The sequence below is a fragment of the Lepidochelys olivacea genome (genome assembly GCF_965140295.1).
Source record: "Lepidochelys olivacea isolate rLepOli2 genome assembly, chromosome: 7".
Classification (NCBI taxonomy): Eukaryota; Metazoa; Chordata; order Testudines; family Cheloniidae; genus Lepidochelys; species Lepidochelys olivacea.
The window spans coordinates 48,585,828-48,613,753 of record NC_140417.1 but is presented as its reverse complement, the minus strand read 5'-3'; the positions used below and the strand labels follow the sequence as shown (position 1 = coordinate 48,613,753).

General features: G+C 56.4%; 2 protein-coding genes across 2 annotated transcripts; one reads left to right on the top strand and one right to left on the bottom strand.

Moving 5' to 3' along the window:
• Positions 1 to 7: 7 nt before the first annotated feature.
• IFRD2 (interferon related developmental regulator 2) lies at positions 8 to 19,904 on the top strand. Its single transcript, XM_084634784.1, has 12 exons — positions 8 to 220; positions 9,124 to 9,240; positions 9,699 to 9,783; positions 10,577 to 10,701; positions 11,382 to 11,539; positions 13,136 to 13,186; positions 14,314 to 14,495; positions 14,921 to 15,026; positions 15,554 to 15,691; positions 16,422 to 16,550; positions 16,780 to 16,875; positions 17,698 to 19,904. Exons 1-12 carry the CDS (start codon positions 175 to 177, stop codon positions 17,776 to 17,778), a joined length of 1,314 nt encoding a protein of 437 aa, XP_084490910.1. The 5' UTR covers positions 8 to 174; the 3' UTR covers positions 17,779 to 19,904.
• Positions 19,905 to 21,457: 1,553 nt separating this feature from the next.
• LSMEM2 (leucine rich single-pass membrane protein 2) lies at positions 21,458 to 27,049 on the bottom strand (the record flags this gene model as incomplete). The annotated part of the gene is made up of 4 exons (XM_084635460.1): positions 21,458 to 21,787; positions 22,716 to 22,937; positions 23,762 to 23,902; positions 26,977 to 27,049. 4 exons carry the CDS (start codon positions 27,047 to 27,049, stop codon positions 21,654 to 21,656), a joined length of 570 nt encoding a protein of 189 aa, XP_084491586.1. The 3' UTR covers positions 21,458 to 21,653.
• Between the last annotated feature and the right edge of the window lie 877 nt (positions 27,050 to 27,926).

Sequence of the window (27,926 nt, the reverse complement as noted above, 5' to 3'; positions counted from 1 at the left end):
CCTGCCCTGCCCTGTCCTGCCCGCGAGTGAGGGAAGATGGTGGCGCCGGCGGCTGCCGCGTGGTTCCCCCCTCAGGCAGCGCCCGGCCCCGGCTACCCCGAGCCCGCAGAGCGCGCCCGGCCCCGCACCGCCCCCTGAGAGCGCCCGGCCCGGCCCGGCCCAGCCCAGCCCGCCATGCCCCGCTCCCGCCGGGCGCACGCGACCCGGAGGGGCGGCCGCGGTGAGTCACCGTAGGGGTGGGGGGTTACCTCGTGGGGGGTGGCTGTGGGGTGGAGGTGGCAGGAGAGGGGGTGCCCGGGGGTGGAGCCGGCCGGCCGGGTTACCTTGTAGGGAGGGGCAGGCTGGGTGGGACGCGCTCAGGCTCTGCCAGCTCCTGCCTTAGGCCTTTCCAGGCAGGGCTGCGTGGCCTTCTGTACACTCGCCTCAAACAGCTCTATAGGCTGCTGCCCTCGCCTCCCATGACCCCACTCCCGGCCGTAGTTCTGGCCTGGGCTGCACGTGGTCTTACCGAACTCACTGCTCAGCCTGAGGGTGGGGTGACTGGGAATGGGGGAAGCACTTCGGGGCAGGGGCTGTCATTTCAGTCTGTGTTTGTGCAGCACCTGTCACAGTGAGGGCTTGGTCTGTGCCTGGGACTTGTAGGTGCTTCCAGAATAAAATGCCGTTATCCTCAATGTACGGAGACTGTGGTCTGGTTTACACCTAAAACTGAGGTCGATCTAGTTATGGTGCACAGGGGTGTGAAAAATCCAGCTGTGCCAACTTAAACCCTCCAGTGTAGACACGGCTAGGTTAACAAAAGAATGCTTCCATCTCTCAGGGAGGTGGAGTTACTACAGCATAGGGGAAACCCACTTCTCTTCACTGCAACCTGCATTGACATTACTAGTTCCTGTAGCGGTGATATGGCTTAAATGACTGACATGGAATCTGTGGAGGAACAGCAACTTGAACCCAGGTCTCCCAAATCTCTCACTAGCACCCTGTCCGCTAGACCCTGTCCATCCTTCCTCTCATTGTGGTTGACTGAACTCTCCTTAGCTGAACAAATCTTGCCTTTCCTAGTCATTTAGGGACCTGTGAATTGAAACAGCAGGTGCAAATACACTTCGTTCTGTGTGCAGTTCTGTTGCTGTTTTGTGCATTGACTGTCCCCTTATGGTGATACTTGGTCAGGGCATCTGTTTAAAAATGTTTAATTGAATGATACATTTACAGGGTGCTCAAACTTTGACAAAGTACTAAAAATATAAATCCAACAGCAAAATAATGCTTTTGGACTTTTAAGATTAAATTTGGGGGCAGTGGTATGCCTGCGAAATCAGGGCAGCTCAGGATCATCTTCAGTATTGCTTTTCAGTCTGTGAAGACTACAGATTCCAGCGTGCATGTTCCGCTGTAATCAAAGCACCTAGAAGTGTAGTTGGCAAACAGCACCTCATATTAAAAATGGGGGCAGCTGGGATCTGCTTCCTTCTCCCAAATTAGGTACATACTTTCTGCCAAAATGGAGCCCTCAAATGTGTATTTAAAAAAAAAAAAGTTTGGGAACTGAATCTAGTTTTAAAGGTGAACAACAAGGGGGAAAATTGAAGTAAGTGGAGATATGTCCCATGTGCTCCCACTAACAAAGCTTAGAGGGGGGGAAGATTTCAGCACAGGAGGAAAAAAATTAGACTCCTACGGAAGTTCTGGATTCAGTAGAGAAGGCCCAGAATATATCCGTGGTTGTGTGGGACTTAAAGTGGCTCTGGCTTCATGCGTCTTAAACTGGGAAGAACAGGAGGATGTTCCAGATTTAACATTTAAGATTTAAAACATTTAAAGGATTACCTTGAATTTTTGAAACTAACTTAAAATCCGAGTTTCTGATAGTCTTCTTTAGATAATAATGCCTACGCTTTTGTCTAATTTCCTCTCTCTTAAAAAATGGAATGGTTAATTTGCTCAGCTTGCTGCTTCTGTTCAAGGCCTTTTCAGCAGGGGAGAAACTGATTATATATGGGAAACAGAAACTGACTAGTGCTGTCAAATGCGCAAAGTACACTGTGGTAAATAGAGAATTTATTCTTTCTCATTTCATTTTTAGTCATATTATTTGGGTTACGGTAGCGTCTTAGAGATCAGTCACGGACCAAGTCCCTTTGCGCTGGGCATTTTAGTAACACAAACAAAAAAGCCTTTCTCTGCATCTTTTGTGTTTGTAACTATATAATCGGTTAACAAAAAAGTTGACAGGAATGTGACTTTTTTTCAAGTTGACAGTGTCTTTTTAAATCTTATTTCTATGCTGAAATCCCTCTTTCAAAGGCACATTTCTGTTTTATCTATCTCCATTTTCACTTTCCAGTTCACTCTTAATCTTGTTCCTAAGCAGCATTCTTGCATGAAAGGATACTAAAAGTAGGGTACGTTCTGTCAGCCTATGTCTGAACTAAAAGGAAGCAATGTGTCTGTTACCAAGCTTATGCTTGCTAGCTACTGGAGTCTTCTGATAACTGGGTGCAAACAGGAAGAGCTTCCAGGTGGGAATTTGTCGCGGTTGTTATACAAAGCTGTAGCTCTTTTGCAACCCACACTTGTTCTGCTATTTCTGTGCGTGCATCTCCTCTGAAATCCTGTACTCCATCTCCTCTCCATTTCATGTTCTTTGCTGCTAGTGAACTGCCCACAATGAGATCTATGCTGTATGCCATGCAAAAGTAGCCTGTTTCTGCCTCAGGTAGCTAGCTTAGCATCGGGAAGACACTGAAGACAGGACATGCTGTGAGGTCCAGAGGAGGGAGCAGACATACCTGGATGTATTTTTTCAATATCTGTAAAATGCAGTAGTAAAACTTCTCACTTAGAGACAAATGTTTGAGTGGACAAATCACGGAAGCTGTTACTGTCCGTCTGCAGTTCAGTGACTGCTGGGGAATGCATTGCTAGCCCTGTTTCTGTTCTTTGCGGACCACGTCATAGTTGGCGTTATGGGGGAATCTTCAGCAAGGTTATTGCAAAGGGAACAACTTCACTAAGTGGGATATATTTTACACTGCGGTGTCCCTGACCCAGCCTGGAACTTTCCATTCTTCACAGCTGTAAGAGAGGCATGCCGAGCATGTCTCTTCTGCAGGTGTGTTGGATGAGTGCACTTTCACGCATGCAGCTGTTTGCAGTACTCCAAATACACGCAGCTGCAATTGTGCCAGACTGCTGTTTGCTTACAGACTTGGAAGCCAGTGCTGTGCAAACACTTGTTTGGTGTCCTGGGCATTGTAGGATCACCTGGAAGGTCTGGCTGATGTGGATCTATCCCAAACCACGGAAAGCCCCTGCCTATGGCGCAGGTTATTCTTTAGGTTGCGGTAGCACCTGGATGTGCATGGCACTCTCCAAACAACCAGTTTAAGCAACTGTGTTCAACAGAGATGTGAGACGCTCCCCTACCAAAGCTGGATTTGAACGTGGTATTCTCTAACATGGATATAACATGGTTTTAAATGTTTGCAATGTGTAAACAAAGGCTATTAACCAGGGCTGGAGTAATTTTCTAGGCACTTATTAGCCAAAGGGTTAAATCTAATATCCAGAGAGCAATGCAAAAGATGAGGGTGCAGGATAAGATCTGGGGGCTGGTTTTTCTGAAATCCACAGCAGGGCGCCCTTTGCCTGTGCTGCTAGGAATGGGCTGTTTCTGGACTCTGCTCAGGCAGCCCCATCTTGGTGTGGCTGGTGGCCATTTGGCTAGAAGCCATTTTACAGAGACTTCCTTCTGAGGATCTCAGAATGCAAATCTGTTAGTAGAAGGTGGGTTCATGCATGCCTGGCTGTGGTGAAAGAGGGGGGTTGCAAAGGGGGCTTCTTTCTTCCTCCCCTGCTTGGGAGGTGTGAGAGAGAGATGCTGAGAAGTGGGGTGAGCCTTGCCATGTGTCAGGGTGTATCATTAGACAATACAGAGCTGTCTTTATTGCTCGCCTGACAGAGCTCCCTGTACTGCTACTTGGCATTGGCATGAGTGGCAAATTGCAGACACTTAACCACAACAGCAACTAGCTGAGCATGTAAAAGTTCACCAATGTGCTCTGCAGAGCTCCATGTAGAAGGTTGCATGGGGTGGGCTGTTCTTGGGAGCGGATCTGAGCCCCATCCTGCTCCGCATGTCTCTCACCTGCCCAGGGGGCTCGGGACAGGTTTTGTATCTCCGTTCGGTTTGAAAGGCCCATAACCCCCACATGCCCTGTTGTGAGGGACTTGTTGACTCTGCTTCCCAAAGATCCCAAACTGCTGCTTTTCCCCCTGGCCACTGCATTGTGCAGCACCCTGCTGGCAAGCTCCAGGGGGAGGGATCTCTGAGAGGGCAGGCTGTGTGCTCAGCATTACACTTTCATCTCTCTGCCAATCCGGCTCAGGCATTCAGTGCCACGCTGTTCTCACAGCAGGCATGGAGCCTGAAGAACATTAACCCTTCAGAAACATGTCCCTGGCGCTCTGCTTGCTGTGATGAATAGGATTCGATATACCAGCTGCCTTCTGGTCTTAATCCTTGTGCCTTAGCAAAGAGGCTAAAAATAAAACCCAAAGGTTTGTCCCAGTTCCCCTTCCCTAGCATCCTTCTGCCTCAGCCCTGTGCCCCAGTCCCTGTTCCCCTTCTCTCTCCTGCACCCCAATCCAGGCATCTCCCCTCCCCCCCCCCCAACTCCAGCACCCCTCTGCTCTACCTCTGACCTCTTTTGGCAGTGCTTAGTTGGGTCGCTGTAACTTAATGTGGTGCTGTTTTGTTCTGGTTATAGCAGCAAAGCCCTTGGCTCTCTTCCCACAAAGCTTGTCCGCTTCTGTGTGGAGTTATGTAAGGTGAGCCTGACTCTGTTTACCACTCAGCTCAGCATTTTTGTGCTGCATCAGCACACAGTTTCCAGGGCCTGTGTGCCTCTGGCCTTGCTGGGAGGGTGCCACCCGATGCAGTCTGTGGATGTGCCACGCCCCCACTATGGGTGCCCGCTTGGGTTAAAGGCTCACTCTATGCAGTTCTCCAGAAGGGTTCCTCCAAACTACCCTTTAATATGTGTATAGTGCTGCTTCTCCCAGTGATCCCAAAGTGCAGTCACGGGTACCACCACTGACCTGCGTATGGGGGGAGGGGTGCAGGCAAACCCTTCACGCAGTGTTCTCTGTCTGGCCTCCTTCCAGCTTCTTCTGAAGTGCTGGGCTTTAAAGAGCTGGCAGCTGTGTGCTGAGCTGGCACTGGCTGGTTTAACACTGAAAGTGGCATTAAGTTGTTTCTGTTTTGACAAAGTTCCCAGCTGTGAGCAATGTCCCCCCTCCCCCAAGCCAGGCCTCAAGTGGGGAGGGGCAATGGGGCAGTCTGAAGGGGGGTGGATCCAGATTGCCCTTGGGGGAATACTGAGGCTAGTTCAGTCTGCACTGGACTGGGCTTTCAGGGATCGCAGCTGTTTCAGGAAGAGATGCGTTTGGAGGCTACCTGTGACGTCTCCAGCTGGTTTAGCCCCTGGAGCATCCTCGCTCTGATGTCCAGCTTTCTGTAGGGTCCGTGTCTTTGGCCAGTATGGCTTGCACTCTTCACCACTCCCTCCCGTGGGGGTGTGAGGGAGGACAGTTGGCTCTGTGAGCTTATGTGATTAAGACACTTATCTCTCCACGGCAGCTGCTGGGTTCCTGTTGCTGCCCAGTGTATCGCTGAGTTCTCCCATCGAAACTGTGCATGCACCCCTTCTCCAAAGCACCCGGTCTCTGGTGCTGTCGTGCCCCTGGGCCGGCTGCAACCCAAGCTGCCCAGCCGACTCCTCCAGGACACAACCCTGCGTGGGGAGCACCGATTCAATGGCTGCATGCCACCTCGCAGGCAGAGAGGAAGGCCAGGTGTGGGCACTTAATCCTGGACTTCCCTGGCCTTCAGCACCCGGCTCCATCAACACTCCTGCTGCCTCTCGCACTGGCATCCCTCCCCCTCGTGCTCAGAGGCTGCTCTGGGTCAGCTCAGCCATTCGTGATCCTGCTGGCCTGTTGCTTGTGCTTGGCATGCAGAGTAACTGGTGCTGCTTGTTGTTCATGAGCTAACTTCAGCGTGTAGTCAGTGTGCTTGGTGCTCCACAAACCATGAATGGGCCCTGCCCCAAGGAACTTGCAATCAAAGCCAAAAAGGGGGAAGATGGATTGGACTGGGAAGATTGGGATGGACTGAACTCTTAATAGCCACATACCAAGGGAACTGATGGGCAGGATCCCCTGGGAGAATGACATGAGGGGGAAAGGAGTCCAGGGGAGCTGGCTGTATTTTAAAGAATCCTTATTGCGGTTACAGGAACAAACCATCCCGATGTGTAGAAAGAATAGTAAATATGGCAGGCGACCAGCTTAGCTTATCAGTGAAATCTTTGCTGATCTTAAACACAAAAAAGCAGCTTACAAGAAATGGAAGATTGGACAGATGACCAGGGAGGAGTATAAAAATATTGCTCAGGCATGCAGGAGTGAAATCAGGAAGGCCAAATCACACTTGGAGTTGCAGCTAGCGAGAGATGTTAAGAGTAACAAGAAGGGTTTCTTCAGGTATGTTAGCAACAAGAAGAAAGTCAAGGGAAGTGTGGGCCCCTTCCTGAATGAGGGAGGCAACCTAGTGACAGAGGATGTGGAAAAAGCTAATGTACTCAGTGCTGTTTTTGGCCTCTGTCTTCATGAACAAGGTCAGCTCCCAGACTACTGCACTGGGCAGCACAGTATGGGAAGGAGGTGACCATCCCTCTGTGGAGAAAGAAGTGGTTTGGGACTAATTAGAAAAGCTGGATGAGCACAAGTCCATGGGACTGGACGTGCTGCATCTGAGAGTGCTAAAGGAGTTGGCGGATGTGATTGCAGAGCCATTGGCCATTACCTTTGAAAACTCATGGCGATCGGGGGAGGTCCCGGACAAATGGAGAGAGGCTAATGTAGTGCCCATCTTTAAAAAAGGGAGAGAGGAGGATCCAGGGAACTACAGGCCAGTCAGCCTCACCTCGGTCCCTGGAAAAATCATGGAGCAGGTCCTCAAGAAATCAATTTTGAAGCACTTAGAGGAGAGGAAAGTGATCCGGAACAGTCAGCATGGATTCACCAACAGCAAGTCATGCCTGACTAATCTAATTGCCTTCTATGACGAGATAACTGGCTCTGTGGATGAGGGGAAAGCAGTGGATGTGTTATTCCTTGACTTTAGCAAAGTTTTTGATACAGTTTCCCACAGTATTCTTGCCAGCAAGTTAAAGAAGTATGGGCTGGATGAATGGACAGTAAGATGGATAGAAAACTGGCTAGATCGTCGGGCTCAACAGGTGGTGATCAATGGCTCCATGTCTAGTTGGCAGCCGGTATCAAGCGGAGTTCCCCAAGGGTCGGTCCTGGGGCTGGTTTTGTTCAATATCTTCATTAATGATCTGGAGGATGGCGTGGACTTGAACCCTCAGCAAGTTTGCAGATGACACTAAACTGACAGGAGTGGTAGATAAGCTGGAGGGTAGGGATCGGATACAGAAGGCCCTAGACAAATTAGAGGATTGGGCCAAAAAAAATCTGAGATTCAACAAGGACAGGTGCAGAGTCCTGCGCTTAGGATGGAAGAATCCCATGCACCGCTACAGACTAGGGACCGAATGGCTAAGCAGCAGTTCTGCAGAAAAGGACCTAGGGGTTACAGTGGACGAGAAGCTGGATATGAGTCAACAGTGTGCCCTTGTTGCCAAGAAGGCTAACGACATTTCGGGCTGTATATGTAGGAGCATTGCTAGCAGATGGAGGGACGTGATCCTCGTTCTCTATTCGACACTGGTGAGGCCTCATCTGGAGTACTGTGTCCAGTTTTGGGCCCCACCCTACAAGAAGGATGTGGACAAATTGGAAAGTGTCCAGCGGAGGGCAACAAAAATGATTAGGGGACTGGAACACATGACTTATGAGGAGAGGCTGAGGGGAACTCGGATTATTTAGTCTGCAGAAGAGAAGAATGAGGGGGGATTTGATAGCCTTCAACTACCTGAAAGGGGGTTCCAGAGAGGATGGATCTAGACTGTTCTCAGTGGTAGCAGATGACAGAACAAGGAGTAATGGTCTCAAGTTGCAGTGGGAGAGGTTTAGGTTGGATATTAGGAAAAACTTTTTCACTAGGAGGGTGGTGAAGCACTAGAGTGTGTTACCTAGGGAGGTGGTAGAATTTCGTTCCTTTGAGGTTTTTAAGGTCAGGCTTGACAAAGCCCTGGCTGGGATGATTTAGTTGGGGATTGGTCCTGCTTTGAGCAGGGGGTTGGACTAGATGACCTCCTGAGGTCCCTTCGAACCCTGAAATTCTATGATTCTGTAAAGCTGTCTTGTGGCCAGTCTTGGCTCCTTTCTCTCTCATCTCCTGTGCCTTGTCCCCTTTCCATATGGTGCTGATTATCAGAGGCTCCAGGTCTCCCTTCTTTATCAGCAGGGCATGTCTAAACTGGGGTTGCTAATTTGCCAATATCCTCCCTTGCTATCTGCGTAGACACTTGCTGCTTCCTTATTTGCAGGCTACATATGGTGCAATCTGATATTCCTGTCCCCATCAGTGCTTGTGGCAATAGTAGCAAGGCGTGTGAGTCGCTGAACCCAGCCCTCGGGGCAGACTCGTCACCAGTGGGGATCTAGTTAGCACCCCGAGTCACAGTACAGCTGGCTACAGGCATGTGGCGCCCGCACAGCCTGTTGGGAGGCATGGTGGTTTGCAGGCATACAGCTAGGTCCCTGCCTGGCGGAGCTGGCAGCCTGAGTTGGATGACTCGTGAGTGAGGCTTAATGGGCAGAGGATGGGGAATATGGGAGATCCAGCGGAGTGGAGGGGGAATTGATTAGATCTCCCTTTTGCAAGCTTCCCTGGCATGTTATGTGGGCAAGTTCAGTCTGCCTTTGTACACCTTAAGCTACTGGCAGCTACAGGAAGCTGGGCCAGCTAGCTCAGTGATGGCAGACCCTGAAGGAGGATTATATTTCTTACAGTTGCTGGGGCAGAGTAGGAAGGTGATTAAAGGGGCAAGCGAGGCTCTCCAGGAGTGGAGTGTGGGGCTCTGCTCTCTCTGGAGGCTGCTCCTGTCGACCTAACCCCAGCCCCCTCCCCTTCTGGTTTCCTAGGAGCTCGGAGCAGCGCCAAGGCAGAGTCCCAGGCCAGCGATGATGAGGCAGCCAGTGAAGTACTGAGTCACTACAGCAGCACCAGTGAGAGCACCAGCATCGCTGAGGAGGGCACCGGTGAGTGAGAGGCAGGGGGCGTGACAGGTGGAGAAGGGCTGGCTAGAACCTGCAGCCAGGCAGGAGCAAACCAAGCACATAGCAACAGAGCGCTCTGTGTCTCACCAGAACCTCCCTTCTCCCCAGCATCTTTTTTTTTTTTTTCCCCCTCCCTCCCTCTGGGCCCATAAAAATCAGGGGCAGGCTAAGAAATTCCAGGCCTCGGTTTTGTAAAGGACTTTAACTGATGGCGTGCGAGGGCTTGTCCCAGGCCCAGTCACTCTAGCTGACCATGGAGCTGCCTCCAGGTCGGCCCTGCAGGGTCAGTGGTTCTGATCAGGTGTACGAAGCACAGGGCCAGGTGGCACAGCTGCTACTCTCCTTCCTGGGACCGGATGTGGGGGTTGGCACTGCGGCCTGAGGTGGGAAGAATGGGTCCATCTGGCTGCTCGGCATTTGACTCTGGCTGTTGCTTGCAGGGAGCGATGCTGTGGACGAGCAGGCCCAGCAGGAGGAGGTGGAAGACAGACTGAAGGAGTGCATTGACAACGTGACAGACAAGAGGTGAGATGGGGATGGGGAAGGCCCATGCCAAGGCTTCCTCCCACTCCTCAGCACTGGCCCTTCCTCGGGGAAAGCACAGGTGTTCAGTGTGCTGCAGCTGTCCTGGGAGCTCTCGCCTCCTCTCTCTCCCTGCTATGGGTGTCCGTAGGTGCCAGGAGCCCTTTGCTCCTAGTACGTGCAGCACATGCCAGTGGGCTCAGCCAGACAGGGAAGAGCTTTAAGAGCGTGTCTGGATTTCATCCCCAGCTTTGCTCTGTCCAGCTGGGAGAGGGAAAACTAGTCTGGGAGGCATCTGCAACTTGATGGGAGCCATGGCAGATAGGGTACGAAGGCAGCTCCCCTGGGATCTCATCCTGCACAGCTCCAGGGAAAGTACTTCTGTTCCTGCTCCAGCTGCAGCGAGGCCAGACTGGACAGGACTCCCCTGTGGAGCAACCCTTAGAAGCGTGTCGTCATAGCTAGTACCCCCTTTGCTCCGCAGCCCTGCTGGGCTGGGCACCTCCCTCAAGAAGGGTAAGCTGGCCTTGGAAGGGGTGTGCTCTGCACCCCCTGTTGAGAAGAACCCATTGGGATGGTGACTCACCCTTTTCTCAGGGCTTCCCTGGCTTGGGAGGTTTGTAAGCCCTTTGGGACTGGCCCCAGAATGTCTTCCCTCTCTTTCCTCCCCTCCCCCTGCTGAGCCTGCCTGCCTACAAGGAAGCTGATCTAGGTGATGAGTGGCTGGGGTGGCCCTTGCCAGCTTTTTCAGGTCCCCACCTCCCTCTCAATGTCTAGCTCAGGGTATCTTTTCCAGCACCAGGACCCGACAGGTAGCCCTGGAGAGCTTGCGGCTGGCTTTCTCCTCCAAGACACTCTTTGACTTCTTGCTGGAACGCAGGCTCACGCTCACAGACTCCTTGGAGAAGTGCCTGAAGAAAGGTAAGGCTACCCATGCCCTTCCAGCCCTGGGAAGGCCCTCCGTAGCGGGGCAAGGGGCTACCATCTTCCCTGCAGATCCGGCCCCTTGGCGTGAAACCAGTCTTTATCTGCAGCCTAGATCTTCTCCTGACCTCAGCAGATCATAGCAGGAACGCCCGCAGACCATCAGCTGCAGGGGGGCGGGGTAAGTAGCAGGAGCAGAGACACCCAAGGGGGACGACCAACAGAACATGCAGTGTCTTGAAACTAAACCTTTGCAAACCCCCTTTGCAAATCTTTTTTTTCTTGCCTGCCAGGGCTCTGTCCTGGCAGGGCTAGCCCCTAATGCAGTATAGTGAATGCAGGAACTAACTCTGCCTTCAGCTTCTACAGTGGGAGCGCCAGTTTCTTCACTCTTCTCTGGGCAGGTTGAAAACCTCAACTCTACCAAATAAATCAGCTTGGCTGAGAGCCCCCCTCCAGTCTCAGGACACCAGCCCGAAGTGCTGAGCAAAGTTCTGCTCTGCCTGCATTGGACATTTGCCTCCATCCAGCAGCTGAGGGGTGTCGATGCACCTCGCTGCGTGTTCCTTGGTTGCATGCACGTGCCCTGTTCTGCTCTGGCACTTGAGGCAGCCTCCCAAGTGGAGGAAGGGAGAAGATCTTGAGGCTGATGGAAGTTCTCTTCTCCTGCCATGCAGGTAAAGGGGAGGAGCAGTCTCTAGCTGCTAGCGTTCTCACACTACTGTGCCTTCAGATGGGCTCGGGCCCCGAGGGGGAGGAGGTTTTCCGCAGCCTGAAGCCCCTCCTCATCAGCATCCTGACTGACTCCTCGGCCAGCCCCATCGCTCGCCAGAGCGTAAGTAGCAAGTCTCCAGGACACAGGAGCCCAGCTGGGTTCCAGGGGTGCAGAGCAGAGAGCAGCGCTGATGTGCTTTAAAGAGAGCTGTGTGGAGCTGGGTCTCCCTTGCACCTGGGTCTGTCTCGGGTTAGCTCTAGGCTTGTAGCAGGACTGTGGCTGGGTTATCACAGAATGTGTGAAACTGACCAGTGGCTGTGGAACTCAGCATTCACTTTCCACCAGTTCCAGCTTCTACAGGGAGGAATTCAGCTGTGGGTGTGATGGGGAGATGTGGCTCTGAAAGAGGTTGAGTGCCAGTCCTGGCTGGGCCAACCTGCTTTTGGACTTGCTCATGCTGAGCCTGCAGACCTGGCCCCTTGGAGAATGGACCAGACTCAATACTATGTCAGGGGACAGGCTGGGACAGGGTCCTCTCTCCCTTGAATCCTCGTTCTCTTCCCATCTCTGCTCTGTCGGTGGTCTCATCTGCAAGGCTGGCTCCGTGATCCAGGGCGTGGGAGGGTACTCTCCAGAACTGAGAAGAGGAGGCCTGACCTTCCCCTCTGTCCAACCCGCCTGGATCCATGGACAGGGGCTAGAGGAATCCAAGCAGGCGGACCAGCCCCAGGGATGCAGAGACAGGAGGCCTCCCTCCTGAGCCCCCGTGTGCACAGTCCCTCAGGCCAGCAGGGCAGCACCCCAACCCCTGCTCTGCTAGGAATCAGACTGCAGTTTGCCCCGGTTACGGGGTGCCCAGGCTCCTGACCACACTGGCAGCGCTGAATCCTTAGCGTCATGTGCCATGGGGTGCGGCTTTGAAACGTACTGGTGTAACAGCCACCCTCTTAGCCAGCATCAGGGAATGAACCGGGAGCTGCCACTGCTAAACAAAGTCTCTCCAGCTTGGACTGAAGATCCAGGGCTCCCTAGCTGGGCTGTAATACTTATAGCTTCTCCCCGACCCTTCGAGGTGGCACCCCCCACTTTGAGCAGTGCTGCTTGTGTGCTCCCACAAGGAGAACAGCCTCGACCTTACTGACTTAGAGCAGTTCAGTGTGAGCCCAGTTTCCCGGGCCCTATGGGGTCATGCAACCCGACTGCCCCACTCGGCCTCCTCCCTGCCATGCTCAGAGGCCAGGGATTGACTGGGCCTGGGAGACTGTACCACTGTCTTGCCCATAGACAGGTCCCTGCAGGGCACAGGTGGTGTAACACTGGCAGGCAGCATGAGGGCAGCTTGCCCTGCCTTGTGCCTGCATTGTGCAGAGAGAGCTCCTAGGCTGGTCACCAGCAGGAAATCACCCCAACACAGTCTGCTTGTGCTCTGTGCCCCCTGCTTCCTGCCAGCGTGGGGCAAAGAGCCACAAAGAGCCATGGAGGCCAGGAGCAGGCCAGATCAGCCAGCACAATCCCCAGTATGAACAGAGGGCTTCCTGGCCATTTCCCACAGGAGGGGAGGCGCCCAAGCATAGTCTTAGAGCAAAGGCACCTGTGTTAGCTCGTGGCGCTGGAGGATTTTTCCAGAGGGGTGGCTTGGAAGGAGTTAGGCACTGGGATCTAGGGGTAGGGATTGGCCCTGCATTACTTCCATAACCCGTTCCTCTTCCTGTCTAGTGTGCCACGGCCCTGGGCATGTGCTGCTACATTGCTGCTGCGGATGTGGAGGTAACTATGCCGCGGGCTAGCACCCAACGGGTGCTTTAAATGGAAAAGCTAGGGAAGGCTGCTCAGCCCCAATAGGGTCTGGTGTCCCCTTCCTTTCCCACCCCAGAGCCAGATGCACTGAACCACCACTGCCACCATCTCGCGGGGTGCAGCAGTTGCTACTGCTCATCACATGGCTGCTTCAGAGAAGGTGGTCTTAACCCCCCTTGTCTGCAGTACTATCGTACCAGCCTGGGGGTCCTGCCTGGCTGCTGTCCCTGCCCTGGAACTGTCCAGTTCACTAGTCACTAGCTGTGCCCTTGGCTTGTTTGGTCCCACCTGGCTCTGCCTAGTTGGATGATGGGATGTTCCCCTCCAGTGTGGGAGGGGCTGTGATCCTCACGCTGTTACCAGAGCAGCTGTTCAGAGGAGAGCAGAGTCCTGCCCCTCATGATCAGACCCACCCGTGGGAGGGACCCAGGGAACTGGCTGCCATGTCGCATAGGATCCGGGAGTCTTCAGCCCTCTTCTACACGTCCTTGCACCTCCAGCTACTGCCAGTATCCCCAGGCAGCCAGTCTCTGCGGCTGGTTCTTCATCCATGACCAGGGCAATGTGGAAGCACCAAGAGACACCCCCACCAGCTCATGACAGGGAGTTCCTCTGGCACAGAACCTGGAGCTTCTCTGGATAACAGGCTGCTTCTGGGTTGGGCAGTCAACACACAGTCAACCTGTGGAACTCCTTGCCAGAGGATGTTGCGAAGGCCAAGACCATAACCGGGTTCAAAAGAGAACTAGATAAAATCATGGAGGATAGGTTCTGCTATTAGCCAGGATGGGCAGAAATGGTGTCCCTAGCCTCTGTTTGCCAGAAGCTGGGAATGGGCAACAGGAGATGGATCACTTGATGATTACCTGTTCTGTTCATTCCCTCTGGGGCACCTGGCAACTGACCACTATCGGAAGACAGGATACTGGGCTAGATGGACCTTTGGTGTGACCCAGTAGGACCATTCTTATGGGCAGACCCCGAATGTGTTGACCTGGTTGAGGTGCTCTCATCAGAGGCTGCTGGGGCTCATTCCTGCCCTCCGATTCCCCTGGCTGTGTAACTCCCTGGTGCGCTTACACTCTCTCCTGCCCTAGGATCTGGTTTCCTGTCTCACCTGCCTGGAGGGCATCTTTGGCACTTCCTGCCTGGAGGAGGGCAGCTCTGTCCCCACCCACCACAGCCCCCTGCTCCAAACTTTGCACTGCAACTCCCTCCAGTCCTGGTCCCTGCTCCTTACCATCTGCCCCAGCTCCCAGATCAAGAAGATCCTGGACAAGTGAGTGACTTGACAGTGCTAAGGAGCTAGATGTGAGCAGGGAGTGAGCTGCCATTTGACCCTTTCATGACAAGGGTTCAGAGGGCAATGCATGTCCTGTTGCACCAGCTGGGTGGCAGGGGGTTGGACTCTGGGGCTGACTGAGTGGAGAAGTATCCCATCCATTGTATGGGGTGGGAGCTAGCCCAGACTCCAGCACTGGCCAGGTCAGTCTCCATTGTGGCTGGCAAGTAGCACAGGAGTGTGCTAGCTGCTCTCCATAGGAAGTGTGGCAGGCCGGCTCCCCTGCTCTGTCTCCACGCCCTCCTGCCTGAGCAAGGCCCAGGAGGGTCTCCCCTGGCTGCCCATTGCCCTCTGAGATGCCCAGGCGAGCGCAGCGTATCTGGTGCTGGCTCAGCCTTGATTCCCTGGCTCTCCTGCTGCAGTCACCTGCTCAAGCTGCCGCTGCTGCTGTCCAGCGACAACGTCCACCTGCGGATTGTGGCGGGCGAGACCATCGCGCTGCTCTTCGAGCTGGCCCATGAGCTGGAGGTACGTCTCAGGGTGCTGCTGGGGCTCAGACAGGCTCAGTGCTGCGTGGGGCGCGAACCCTCAGCTGTGGTGTGTCTGCCTCGAGTTGGTGGCCAGCTCCGTGCTGCAGTAGCGAGGTGCAGAGGAGGCTGGCTGTCTCGAGAAGCCTGCCCAGGGCCCCTGCTATAAAGGGGCTGGCTTGCTCTCACCTCTTGCTGTTTCCTTTCCCTATGCTCCTGGCAGGGTCCTGTTCTGTCCCCTGCTGCCACGATCCACATCACTGGCAAGGGATGCCCAGGGGCACGGGCTGGTTATGTGTTCAGTGGGTGGTGTCCATTGGGAAGACTGGCAGTAGGACCTGCTCCCCCACTAGAGAGCCCTCCCAGCCCAGCTGCCCCTATCCGGAGAAACCCTAGCCAGGCTCCAGGTTAACCCTCGCCTAGCACTCCAGCCATGGCTAATCCTTGTTCTCTGCCAGGCTTCCAGCTGTGGGGTGAATTCCAAGCAGGCTGCTCATCACCTCCCCAACCTCGTTCCCTCCCACACAGGAGGAGTTCTTCTATGAGGACATGGACCTGCTGTGCACCAATCTCAAAGCCCTGGCCACCGACAGCAACAAGTACCGGGCCAAGACGGACAGACGCAAGCAGCGCTCTATCTTCCGCGATGTGCTGCACTTCATCGAGGTGCTCGCTAATCCCTGCCAGCCCTAGAGAAGCCTCACTGACGGGGAGGGGAGTGTGGGTGCTAGAACCGGGCATGCCCATGGCAGAGACCAGCCTGGGTCCTGCTAACAGGCTGCTTGGCAGGGTTCTCTGTTGGGATACAAAGCTCTAGGCCCCTTCAGCCTGTTACTGCCCCAGCCCTGACTGCAAGTCCCAGCTGGCACCTCACTGGGATCTCTCTGGGGGTGGAATCATGCCATCTTGAGGTGACTCCAGACCAGTTACCCTGCCCCAGTGGGGCAGGAGGTGTAGCCTGCAAAGGGCTCAGTCACTAAGGACTTCGAGTGTCTCAGTCCAGCAGTGCCCAGTGTGTGACCCACTCAGGTTGCAGGGCTGAGCGTGTATTAGAATGCCAAGGGGCTGGGATGGCTGCCACCAGCCAGTCTCCAGGAATTATGAAATAGTAAGTGGCTGGCAGCTATGTTGGCATCACAGCTGGCCCAAGGCGAGTGTCTTCCGCAGGGCACGGGCCTGTGCGTCTGAGGAGAACTGCCAGCTGGCTTATGCCAGCGCACTGTGGGTGAGTCATTAAGCTGGGAGCTGCTGGGCTCATGGGCCCTGCTTTGTCCAGTGGCATTCCCTGGTGGGGGTGGCTCTTTCCCCATGCTCCGTGGATGCATGTCGGATGGGGCAGGGCTCGTGCTCTCCTGGGCTGCCTGGCGAGTCACTAATGCCACCTCCCTGCCCCCAGAACGGCGAGTGCCATGAGGAGACCATCAAGTTTGGCCTGGAGTGCATGTACGTGGACAGCTGGGTCAGGAGGAGAACATACAACGCCTTCAAGGAGGTGCTGGGCTCCGGGGTCAGGCATCACCTACAGGTACTGAACTGGGGGCAGGATGCTGAGAAGGTCTGGCTGGGGGGGAGGTGGAATCAAAGACCCTCCCAGGTAAGGGGGAGCGTCTCCTGAACAGGTGCTTGGCTTGCCCCAGGTGGCCGTGTGTAGTGGGAAGCTCGTTGCTGGTGCTGGGTGTGGTGGGGAAGCAGCTGCCCCCTCCCTATGAAGGCTGGGGGGCACACCAACAGGTCTCGTCTCATGTTGCCCTTAGAACAATGAGCTGCTGCGTGAGATCTTTGACCTGGGGCCTCCACTGGTGCTGGATGCTGCAGCTATCAAAGCCAGTAAGATCTCCCGCTTCGAGAAGGTAAGTCGCTCGGCACTCGAGCCAGGCCTGTGGTCCCTTTTGCCTGGCTCCAGCGGTGCTGCCTGTGTCCCAGGAGGTGCTGGGCAGAGCCCTGGTTTGCTTCCCTTCCACCTCACCCGCAGCCCTCCTTGAGGGGGTCACTGAGCCTAGTGGGGAGGCACCAGGGAAGGGCTGGAGAAGGCTGCAGGTAGCTGTGATGGCTGGGGAGGACTCTTCCGGCCCTGCTAAAGCCCATCACTGGCTCCTGCGGCCAGGCTGGGGAGAGCAGAGGGGACAGCTCCCCATTCCAGGCAGAGCTCTCCCCACGAGCCTTTGGGGTCCAGAACCAGGAGTTCCCTTACCACCTGGGGCCAGGATCCCAGGGCTTGTTGGGATTGTGGGTCCAGTCCCAGGAGCTCGGTTAACACGGAACTAGGCCCGCACACCTCCAGGCTGGTGGCCAAAGCACTGGGCTCCCCCAGCGAGTGAGACAGAACCCCACTTGGCTCAAGCAGCTGCTTTCTTCTCTGGTGAGGGGCTGGCCCCCCTCTGATTTCACCGGCTGGAGGGGGGAGGATCTGGTGGAGTGCCCCGTGCAGGGATGTAGAGGGATAATAGGTGGAATACCAGGAAGAAGCCCCCAGCGTTGGCTGAGTAATCTCCCCAGGGAAGGTCTGGGAGCCCCATGGCTGGGGATGTGGAGGGTACCAGCACAACTGCCCGTGAGCAACCCTGCTTTGTGCTCTGGGGCCAGCCAGGGTGGGTAGATGGGCCCTAATGGCACAACCTGGTAGTCCTGTCCCTCCCCCTCCAGCTGACTGTTCCCTCTCCTCTCACCCCCAGCACCTGTATAACTCGGCCGCCTTCAAAGCCCGGACGAAAGCCAGGAGCCGCGTGCGCGATAAGCGAGCCGATGTCCTATGACGGAGGCCGCTCTCTCCGCCGCCTCCTGTACAACCCACGGACTGCAGACCCTCACCACTGTGACACAGGGGAGGAGCTGGGGGGTGGGGCGCTCGGCCCTCCCAGTTCATCAGCTCCTGCCACGCCCCTCACCCCTAGCCGCGGGGGCTTTTAGATATGTACAGACTTGTATTTAAATGGCGTGGCTGGTGGATCCCAGCGAGATGGCCATGGGCCAGTTTTATTTTTTTAACCAAAAAAATGTAAGTGAGGTTTGGGTGGGGGGGAAGCCCCCCACTTTTAGCTGGTGATTTTAGCCTCCTCTGGCCACCCCCCGCTCCTGCGAGCCCGTTGGGCCATCCAGGTGCTGTCCCATGGAAATGCTGTGAATCAGTGCGCAGGCTGGAGGCACCGGGGAAGGGGGGAGGTGGATTTTCAGGTGGGTGTCTTGTTCTCTCCCCTGCTGTGGGAGCTGTTTGCCTTGGCTGGGTGAAGTGGGAATTGGCAATTGAAGTGGCTTTTGAAATGCTGAGGGTGTGGCATTACTGCAGGGGCTGTTCGCCCTGCCCTCCCCAATACATACATGCTTGCATTGGGCCCCTCCCATGTGCACAGGCCAACCAGCTCTTCCCCCGCCCTTCCAGGAGTCCTGAGCATAGCTCAGGATGTGCCCAAGGGGCCGTGGGCCATCAGCAGCCACTGGTTTGAGAGAAATCCCCAACCAGTGTCAGGGTGGAACTAACAGGGCCCCATGGGGGTAGGGTCACTGCTGAGGAGCTGCTGCTCCCCTCAGATGCTCGTGTTTTGTGGGGTGGGGTCTTGGGGTTCATCTCCCATAGCAGGGTGCAGGGAAGGTCAGAGTGTGAAGTGGGGATCAATCGCTTGCCAAGAGGGGTTGATGCAGTCCCTAGTGTGACCAGTGAGGGGGAGATGAGATTCCCCCACCCCCTCCAGGGAGAAGCTGGAGATCTTGGAGCGAGCAGCAGCCTGCTCAGGGCCCTGGGCCCCTGGCTGCTAGAGACGAGGGTGGGATTGTGGGTGATGAAGGCAGAGCCTAGAACTGAGCACTGGAGCGGGCTACCAGCACAGCCGCCCCCTACCCCCCGCACCAGCTCTGTCCCCGTCACACAGATCTCCCCCCGAGTAAGCCAGGTCTGACTCAGTCTAATAGTAACTAATGGAGTGTAGTGCCTGGACTAGCCCCAGACCTGTCTGCCCCCCACCCCAAAGCTGAGAGAAACTGAGCTGGTGGGAAAGGTGAAATGCACCATGCTGAGGGAGCAAAGGGCTGCAGTGGGGGCGGGGCAAGCCTTGTAAAGGCTCAATGAGGCATTGCAGGGCTGGGAACTGTGCTCGCTTTAACCGGGCATTGTCTCTTTAAAAATCCCCTTTGGAAGTGATTCTTCCTCTCCCCCTCACTCCGACCCCTCCCCCCCCCCCCAAAGAAAACACAGGCAGGCTTAGTGTGACCCTACAGCGTGTGCTGGGAGGGGAGGGCCCCCTGTTTCTGTAGTGCCCCCTCTTGCCTTGCTTGGCAGGTGCTTGCGGGAGGGGGGTAAAAGGCCAGGAACCACACTCCCTCTGCCCTCCCGGATGAAAAATTGCCCCTCTGAAGGCTGCAATTTCACTTTCTTCTGAGCCTTGTTACCTGCCTGTTGGGGGTTGGGTCCCCTCCCGCTCCCACTAACCTCTGCCCAGAGCTGTGGGAATGGGGCCAGCCACCCCTTGCTAGGAAGCATCTCCCCTGGAGTTCTTTGAAGGTGGCTCCCTGCCTGGGGTTGAGGCCTTCCTTATAGTCTCCCTCTGACAGCACAAAGCTGGTCCAGGTGCTCTCTGGCTATGAAGGTCACATCAACTTCTCGCCACTGCTCTGCGGGGCTGGGCTCTGCCATAGTTTGGGGGGGACACACAAAGAAACCATGCCAGAGGGGGAGAAGAAAGGCAGCAGGGGCAGAGCGAGGTGGGACAGGGCAGTAGCATGGCCCAGCTTGTGCTCTGTATCATGGAGGGATGGGGACTTTGCTATGGGGTGCTCACCTGGGCCACTGGGGTGTTCACCCTATCCTACAGGGCTTCCCTTGAATGGATTGCTGGAGTGGTTTTATAACAGGGTGATTAGCGGAGATCATTAAAAGGCAAATGTCTTGGCTGCCTAGTCTGATTTCAAAAGCGGTAAGTGCAGGGCAGCACCCGCTGCTGGGGAGGGCAGGGAGAGGCGATCAGGGCTTTGGATGTGGATGGGCCTGCTGGGTTGGGATGGGCTGTTCAGGGCAGGGGTGTGCCCTAGGGCCATCTCTGCAGCTCCTGAGGACATGCTCTGCCTGCAGCAGGGCTGCCTCCCCCATGCAGGAGCCAGGCATTCCCTCCTCCTGTCTGCGTCTGGCAGTGCAGGATGGGACCCTTGTCCTTTCCCAGCCCCCTGCCATGCATGCTGGGCCGGTGTCCCCATGGCGGCCTTGGCCACAGAACCATCCTCCCCTGCAAAGGGAGCAAGAGGCAGCATTCCAGCTACCCTGCCTCTTGCACCTGTGCTGTGGCAGCTGCCCCTTGCGACTGGGGGAAGCCAGCGAGGAGCTCTCTACTGCTTTGTCTCCTGGGTTCCATCCAGTCCGACCATTTGTGAAACACAGGCCTGAGCCCTGCCCCTCTAATCCCCAGAGCAGAGCTGCTAGGAAAACACCCTGGCTTGATCTGAACGTTGCAAGGGATGGAGAATCAACCATGCCCATTATTAAATACTTCCAGGGGTTGAGGCAGTGGTTCTCAACATGGGCTGCATGTGGCCTGTGTGGCAGGGTCCCAGCTGCCCAGCCTGAGGGGGTCAGTTTGGGGTCCCAGCTGCCTGCCTGGCTTGCAGAGCAGGGTCCAGGTTGTGTTGGGTTGCGGCTGCCCTACTGCCCGGCAGGATTGGGGCTGCTGCCTGGCCTGGCACTGCAGGGCCCTGGGCCCCTGCCACCTAACCCTGCACCCGGGGCTCTGCTCCTGGCCCCACTCTGTGGAGGGGGTGCTGGGCAAAGAGGTTTGGGGGGTGGGCACTGTGGTTCTCAACCTGCGGCCCAGGTAACATCATGTGGGCTGCATATGCTGCCCACAGTGATAAATAGGTTGCAAACCATGAGTTAAGGGTAAGGAGGGGAAGAGATTTGGGGCTGATTCTCTATAGAAAAGGCCTGAAGGCCTAAACAAGCCCTCAGGGGCTCTTGCTTTCTGCAGCTGCGGAAGGTCAGGCTCCAGCGTCTGCCTTTCCTGGTCTAACTGCCTCCCCTAGCTGGGCTGGTGCCCCTCAAGCCTGAGCCGTAGGCTCCCCCCCGGCCACCACTGGGCTGGGACCCCTCTAGCATGCCTCCTGTTTCAGCTCACAGGCCCTTTGTGCTCTCCCCAGCAAAGGTAGAGTAGCTTCAGGGTGTGCCCAGGTGGGGATCGTGCCCTGAACTCCAGCCCCAGCGGTTCGAGCAGGCCATGGAGCTAGCTGGTAGCTGGGTCCCATGGGGCTGCTGGAGGGTGGGGGGCGTATGCTAGTACAGCTTTATTGTAACATACAAAATTTATATTTAGAAAGGGTAAATAGTGCTGGGGGGAGGGAGAAGCTGGGGTTAGAGGGGGAGGGGTTATAAATAAGGTGTGACTGTAGAGCAGATAATAAATAGGCTGCTGGTGGGGGGGGGTGATGATGGAGATTCTCCTCATTATCACCCCTTAGTCCTTTGCAGGCTGCCTGCCCCTGAACAGGCTCCCAGTACTCCAGCAATGACCCCCTGAGACCAGGAGTGCTTGGCCTGGCCTCTGGTCAGTCCATGTTCCCTGCAGAGAGGGGGTGCTTGCCCCGGGGTGCGGGAGGCAGTGCTGGACTTATGCCCTCCCCCATCAGAAGGAGCAGCAGGCCCGGGGTGGTCGGCTCACATCTGGTCCGCAGCCTCGCTGACGTTCAACCGCTTCCACAGCTGCAGGCTGGTGGCCCTCATCTGCCGCACGGACTCCTCCTGGGCCTCCAGCCACTGGGACAGGACCCGCAGCGACTCGCTCTGCAGGACTGCAGGGGAGAGAGGAAACCCTGTAGGTGGCGCTCCTGGCTCCCCAAGCCCCTTCTTGCCTATGGCCACGGTCACCAGGGGCTTAGAACTCATAACCTGCAGTCGAGGGACCGTCTCTAGCCAAACCATGCCACTAGGGGCAGACCCACTGCTGCTTCAACCCTGAGCTCCCACTGAGGCCGAGAGCCCCATCCCTCACGCTACAGCGTCCCCTTGGGGGCAGCCTGGGAGCTCAGCTAGAGAACAGGGTGATGCTCAGGGAGTCTGCCATTGAACCCAGGAGGATCCCACCCACGAGAGCATGCCCGCTGCTGCCACCAGGCCGGCCCCCTCGGCCCATCTCTGTTAGCAGCAACCCACGCGGGTTGTCCTGCTCTTCGCCCCCTGCAGCTGCCAGCAGCAAGCTCTCCCTGAGCCAGTGCCCGGCGAGGGCTGAGAGTGGGAATGGAGCCTGTCTCTGCCACAGGGAGGGGGCGCCACTGGCAGGGCTCAAACCCAGCTGCCTCGCCATACCCACCCATGCTGCTGTGCCAGCATGGCCGCAGGCTGGGACCCTTTCCACAGTGCTCTCCCTGGCTCAGGGTGGTGGAAGGGGCAGCAGGAGGATGGGAGGTGCAGAGAGTGGGATGGGGCAGAGGCTCAGCTCCTGCTCCCACTGGGGATGGGACGTGGGGGCCCCAACAATGCCTCAGCCTGGCCTGGGAACTCTGCCCCTGTTAGTCTGCTACTAAAGTGGCTCCTGGCACGGCTCCCACATGGCACCTTGCTACTCGCGCTGCCTCCTTCACCCCAGGGCCAGCAAGTGCTCTGATTCTACATGGGCCACCCCTGCCACTCCCTGCCCAGGTCCCATTTGCACAGCAGGTGCCCCCAGCCCAGTAGGGCAGGGCCAGCATGGCAAGCGCTGAAGGAGATGGTCCCACGTACCACTCAGGTACACGGCCAGCGTGGCGAGGGCGAGGCTGGCCAGCACCAGGGCCCCGAGCAGGGCGAAGAGGGCTGTGCGGCAGCAGGCAGGGTGGAAGCAGGGGCAGATGGGGGTGGTGCGGACGGTTCGCAGTGTCGGCAGGAGGGCTGGCCTAGCCCCACAGCGCTTGGTGGAGTGGGCCTGAGGGGTCTGTGGGGTGGTGGACTGAGACAGGCCGTTCCCTGGGGAGAGAGGTTAGAAAAGAGTGAGATGCCAGCCACTAACGCTCACTGCCCCGGTGCCCCCTTAGTACCCAGCAGCCCCACTGAGAAGCATCTGCATGAGGGCAGGTGGTGAGCTTCCCTGCTGCAGTGCCAGGACCATGCCATGCAATGGACCCATTGCAGGGCCATGCCAGTGCAGGCTGTCCCAATGCCCCTCCTGTGCCAGTCAAGGCATAGCACGGCCCGACCCCTGGCTGAGCAATCCCAGGCTGGCAACAGAATCGGTCGGGGGGCAGGTGTCCTGAGGGAGGAACCAGCCTGATCTGAGCAGACCCCCCCTCACCCTGTGACTGCTCCTTTCCTCCGCCACCTCAGGGCTATCCCATACTTGCCCTATCTCTGGGGGGGATTTGGCATTAATTACCCAGGCTGACACCCCCTCTGCCCCCAACAGCCACTGGATCCCCAGAGCTGATCTGTCCCCTGACCCCCAGTACTGAGAGCCTCTTTGTTTCAGCCCCAGACTCTCCCCCCACCTCAGCCATCACCATGCTCCTAAAGCAATTAGGATGCTTTGGTCTGTGTGATGCCCTGCTGCTGCCCTCTAGTGGTGGCTGATGAGCCTGCTATGGCCCTGGCTAGCTGAGCTGGACCCTTTAGCTCAGGCCAGAGAGATCCAGACATCAGAGGTTCAATCCCCACTGCCCCAGCCCAGCTGGCCTGCAGCATTGCACAGGCAGCAAGGAGATTAGGGATCACCCTTGGCCTGTCTGGTGCTACGGTCAGAGTTCCCCCCCGAGTGAAGGACACAACCACCAGCCCCTGCGGGGAATGGTCCTCACCCTCCGCGGCCTTGTGGCCCCCAGACACCCAGTACAGGTCACTGATGGACTCCACCGAGTGCAGGTTGATCTCTGCCAGGTCGTTGCCATTGAGGTCGATGGGCTCCCTGGGTGGGGAGGTGTCTGCCTTCACCTCCATTTCTGCCAGAGAAGGAGGAGGAGCTTTGAGGCCTGCTGCCTTGGCCTCTAGCCCTCAGCCTGGTCAGTTTCACTCTGACTCTGGTTAGTTTCAGTGGAACATAGCTAGTGATGGAGATGCCCAAGGCAGGATTTTTCCCCGCACTCTATTCCCCTTCGTGTGTTGTGTCCAGGTTAAATGGCCAAGTTCTGGGGCTCTCACCACCTCTCCCCAGAACCCATGGGGCTACCTGTTAGCCTGGCCCCCACAGCGCTTTCCCTCCTGTTCCAGTCCTGCCAGGTCTCATCTGGCAGCTTCTGGCCATGCAAAGCCCCTTCTTGTGTACAGTCTCCAGGGGAGCTGCAGAGGGACTGGAGTGCACAGTCCCACTGCTTGGTGCAGACTTCCGGTCCCCCCAACCTGGAGTCACGTCTAAGCTGTGCCAAGCAGACATCGTTATAGTTTGTAACAGCCGGTCACACCCCCGAGCACTTAGCTGGATTTATCCCACAGGATGCAGCAGCTGTGTGATTCCCGGCCAGCCCATGGCAAGACTCAGTGGCTGCCGCGAGCTGTGCCCTAGATGGGCATCGCATACTGATGTCATGCTACTGCGGGGCCATAAATACACAGCTGACTTGTTAATGCCACCTGGCTTAATCATGCTAATGTCCCACTCTCCTAAAACGGCTCCTGTCCTTAGCTGTGGCCATGCAAAATCCAATTGAGCTGGACATCAGAACCTAACTGCCACTTGTCATTTGACAAGCAAAACCTTCTGCAGAATGGGACAAATCATTGCTAAGAGGAAGCAGTTCATCGCCCCCACCCACCCAGAGAGTCCCATTGATTCCTCATGCCCTCCCCAAACCCTTTTCCTCAGTCCCCACAATTTCGAAGAGTCAGTACTGGTTACCCCTGTCGCTCGTAAGGGGGCCCACCTTATGTTATCCCAGGAAATGGTTGGCCCTTTTTTAAATTGGCAGTAGATGGCTGGGGGAGGGAGGGCAGTTGGCGCCTTTCCCGGCTGGCTCACTACTGTGATCCAGCCCTTATCAGCACTGACATAACGTACAAGAATGGTTAATGCACATCTGGAAACATGGGCAGGGGGAGAGTGTTGAAACCCCATTGCTGTCAATGGGGTGAGGTTTTCACCCCCATTTATTCCACAGACTCACTGCATGACCTTGGGCAGATCGTATTGCTGCTCTGTGCCTCGGTTTCCCCAGCTGTATAATGGAGGGGGTAATCCCCCCCCACCCGCCTCACAGGCTCATTAATGCACATGGTGGTGGTGCTCAGACCTGATGGGCAGAGGCTCTGATGGCTGACAATGAAGCAGCGATGGACGATCCTGACTAGCAGTGCCAGACTAGCGCGCTTTGCTTTGCCCACAGACCAGATGCCAGCAGAGCGAGTGTCTCTTTGCCAATGCCCCAGACTTGACCTCTGGGATCTGTTCAACTCTTGGCCTCTCTTATCAAGGACACCAGGAACGGCCAGTTGTGAGGCTGCAGTTTGTCACATGAGCTGATGAACCAGTCACAACCTTGCCAGAGCCTGTTACCAAGCGCCCCCCACCCCTCCCCACCTGGCCCATGTGACATGTAGCCACCGGCAGCAAACACTGGAGCCTCTTAGCCCTGTCACCTTAATATAACTGTCACACGGCCAAGCTGACCAGGGAGGAAATTCCTTCCCGCCCCCCCAGAGCTGGGAATGGATGGACTCTGGTGCGCAAGCCTCACCAGCCAGGCATCTGTACTAGCTACGGATGAGACGTTTGCGTTGTTCTGCTGCCCACACCACAAAGCCAAGGGTTGCTGCAGCCTACGTGCCATAGGCTCCCACCTGTAGGGTTTCGTTTTCTGCTACAATGGGCCCCAGCTAACTCAAGCCAAGCCCAGCATTAAGGTGTTTGTGCTTCGAGGGGTTTAACCAACCCAGCCCCAGTGTGGGGCTCAGCCATATGGCCAGCCCCAACTACCATGGGGGGGCTCTAGCAAAATCATGAGAGTGTCTTAAAAACTGATGGGTTTTTTTTTTTAAAGCAATTTTGGTGTCTTTGCCTTTGTCTTCTCACTTTTGAGCCTGTCGGACAATTCCTGGTCACATTTTTCAAGTTTGTCGCTGCCACTATAATGGCTGGAAATGTACATTTTAAAAAAAGGTGCTCACATTTTCATGTGTTCCCATGACTCCGGAAGCTGGGGCTTTAAGGATCACCAACCTTAACACAGCACATGTGACCCACTGCCCTGTGTGATATGGGTCCTCCTCTGGGCCAATCAGCAGAGACTATGAATCGATTACAGGCCCCCCTAAGCGCACGCTTGGGTCTTTAGTACTGGAGGGCTGTGGGTCAATCCCATCATGTGTCAGCCAAGATAGGTGAGGGTTGGAGGTTGGTACTTTAACCTGGTACCATGAGAGGTGCTGCAGCTCATGAGGGTCCCCTGCAGGCAGGCTGAACTGGCACTCATGGTCAAGGAACGCCCAGTTCCGCCAGCTTCTCCCCGCTGCACGCTCTCTGCTGCCCTAAGTGTGAGCTGATGGCACCCCCCCCCCACTTGTGCCCAACTGTCAGGGAGGGGCAGTGCCCAGTCTGGGGTTAGCGAAGTGCAGAGCTGGCACTGAGCCAGCCCCATAGGACGGGGGCGGGAGGGGGAAACCAGGGGGTTAATGGGGTGTTAACATGTTCCTGTGCTGCCAGCAACCTCGCTGGGGTCAGCCTGGCCTTGGCCCCACCTGCAGCCATCTCCCCCATCTTGGGCCTGAGCTGGGGGCTCCACCTTTAAGCCCAGCCTCTCCTGGGCTGGACTCATACTGGGGCCCTCTCTTAGGCGGGTGCTGGCAGCTACCTCCTCCGGTCTGATCTCGTCTGGGGTCTCTGTCCTCCCAGGGCTGGGCCAGGTGGCCTCACCCTGCCCCTCATAATCCCACAGCTGCAGCTGGCAGGATGAACACCCAAGGGAGGCAGCTCAAGGCTGGCACAGGAGCAGGGGAACGGCTCCCATGTTCTCCATCCCACCCCCTTCCCACACGCTGACGGGTACGGTGCCCCTGCCGACCGCCCCCCCCCCGCCCCCCGTACCTTCTCCAGTCTCCCTGAGCATCGCTGTGGGGCCAGCAACCGCTGCAGCCGTTGTGCCTCTGCCAGTGGCCATGCCGCGGGAGCCGCTGGAGGAGGGCCCCACGTCCCTTGGGAGCTGCCCGGGAAGCCGGCGTTGGTGCCTACAGCACCAGCTGCTTGGGCTTAAAATAGGCCGGAGAGGAGCCCATGCCACAGAGGAGCTATAAATAGAGGGGGAATGAGCTGGGGCGGGGGCGAGATGGGCTCTATTCGGGGAATGCCTGGGATGCCACCACAGCTGGGGGCAGCCGGGGGGAAGGGGAGACAGCCAGCCTGGGCAGCAGCGTGGACTGAGCCAGATCTGGAGCGGGGCGGGAGGGCCACGAAGCCGGGTAGGTCGGGGGAAAAGGGGCCCCAGCCCATGACTTGTCTCAGACCCTCCTTCAGAGCTCTGGAAATAGTTAACCCCATGAGACCCATATCCACTTCATGGCTGGGAATGAGAAGGGCTCAAGCCTTCTGGAACACCGTCCACCCCCGATAGGAGCAGGGGCAGGGGACATCCCCCCCAACTAGTCTGAGGCTGGAACTGGAGGGGCTGCTATGGCGGGGTGGCCTGTGTGACTAGGGACTGGACTTGACAATCCAGGAGGGCCCTTCCAGGCTGATGATCCAGATTGGGGAAACTGAGGCACAACAGAGCAAGTGACCTGCCAGAGGGTCTGCAACAGCACTGAGGAAGGCAAACCTGGTGGTTAAGGCAGTGAACTGGCACTCGAGGGACATGGAGGGACTCCCAGTCACTTAGTCCCTCCCTGTGGGAGGAAGAATAATTCTGCCTTGTCTAATTACTTTGTAGGGACTGACTCTCACTAGGGGTGGGTGCAATGGCTGGTGAGTCCCTGGCTCTGGCTTGTGTGCTCTGCCCACTAGAGAACACTGCCTCTCACGTGAAACCGTGTCACTGCATC

Coding starts and splice junctions, on each gene's coding strand:
- IFRD2 (XM_084634784.1), top strand. CDS start 175: ATGCCCCGCTCCCGCCGGGCGCACGCGACCCGGAGGGGCGGCCGCG. Junction 10,702..11,381: donor GGAGAAGTGCCTGAAGAAAG/GTAAGGCTACCC, acceptor CCTGCCATGCAG/GTAAAGGGGAGGAGCAGTCT. Junction 16,551..16,779: donor GGGTCAGGCATCACCTACAG/GTACTGAACTGG, acceptor TGTTGCCCTTAG/AACAATGAGCTGCTGCGTGA.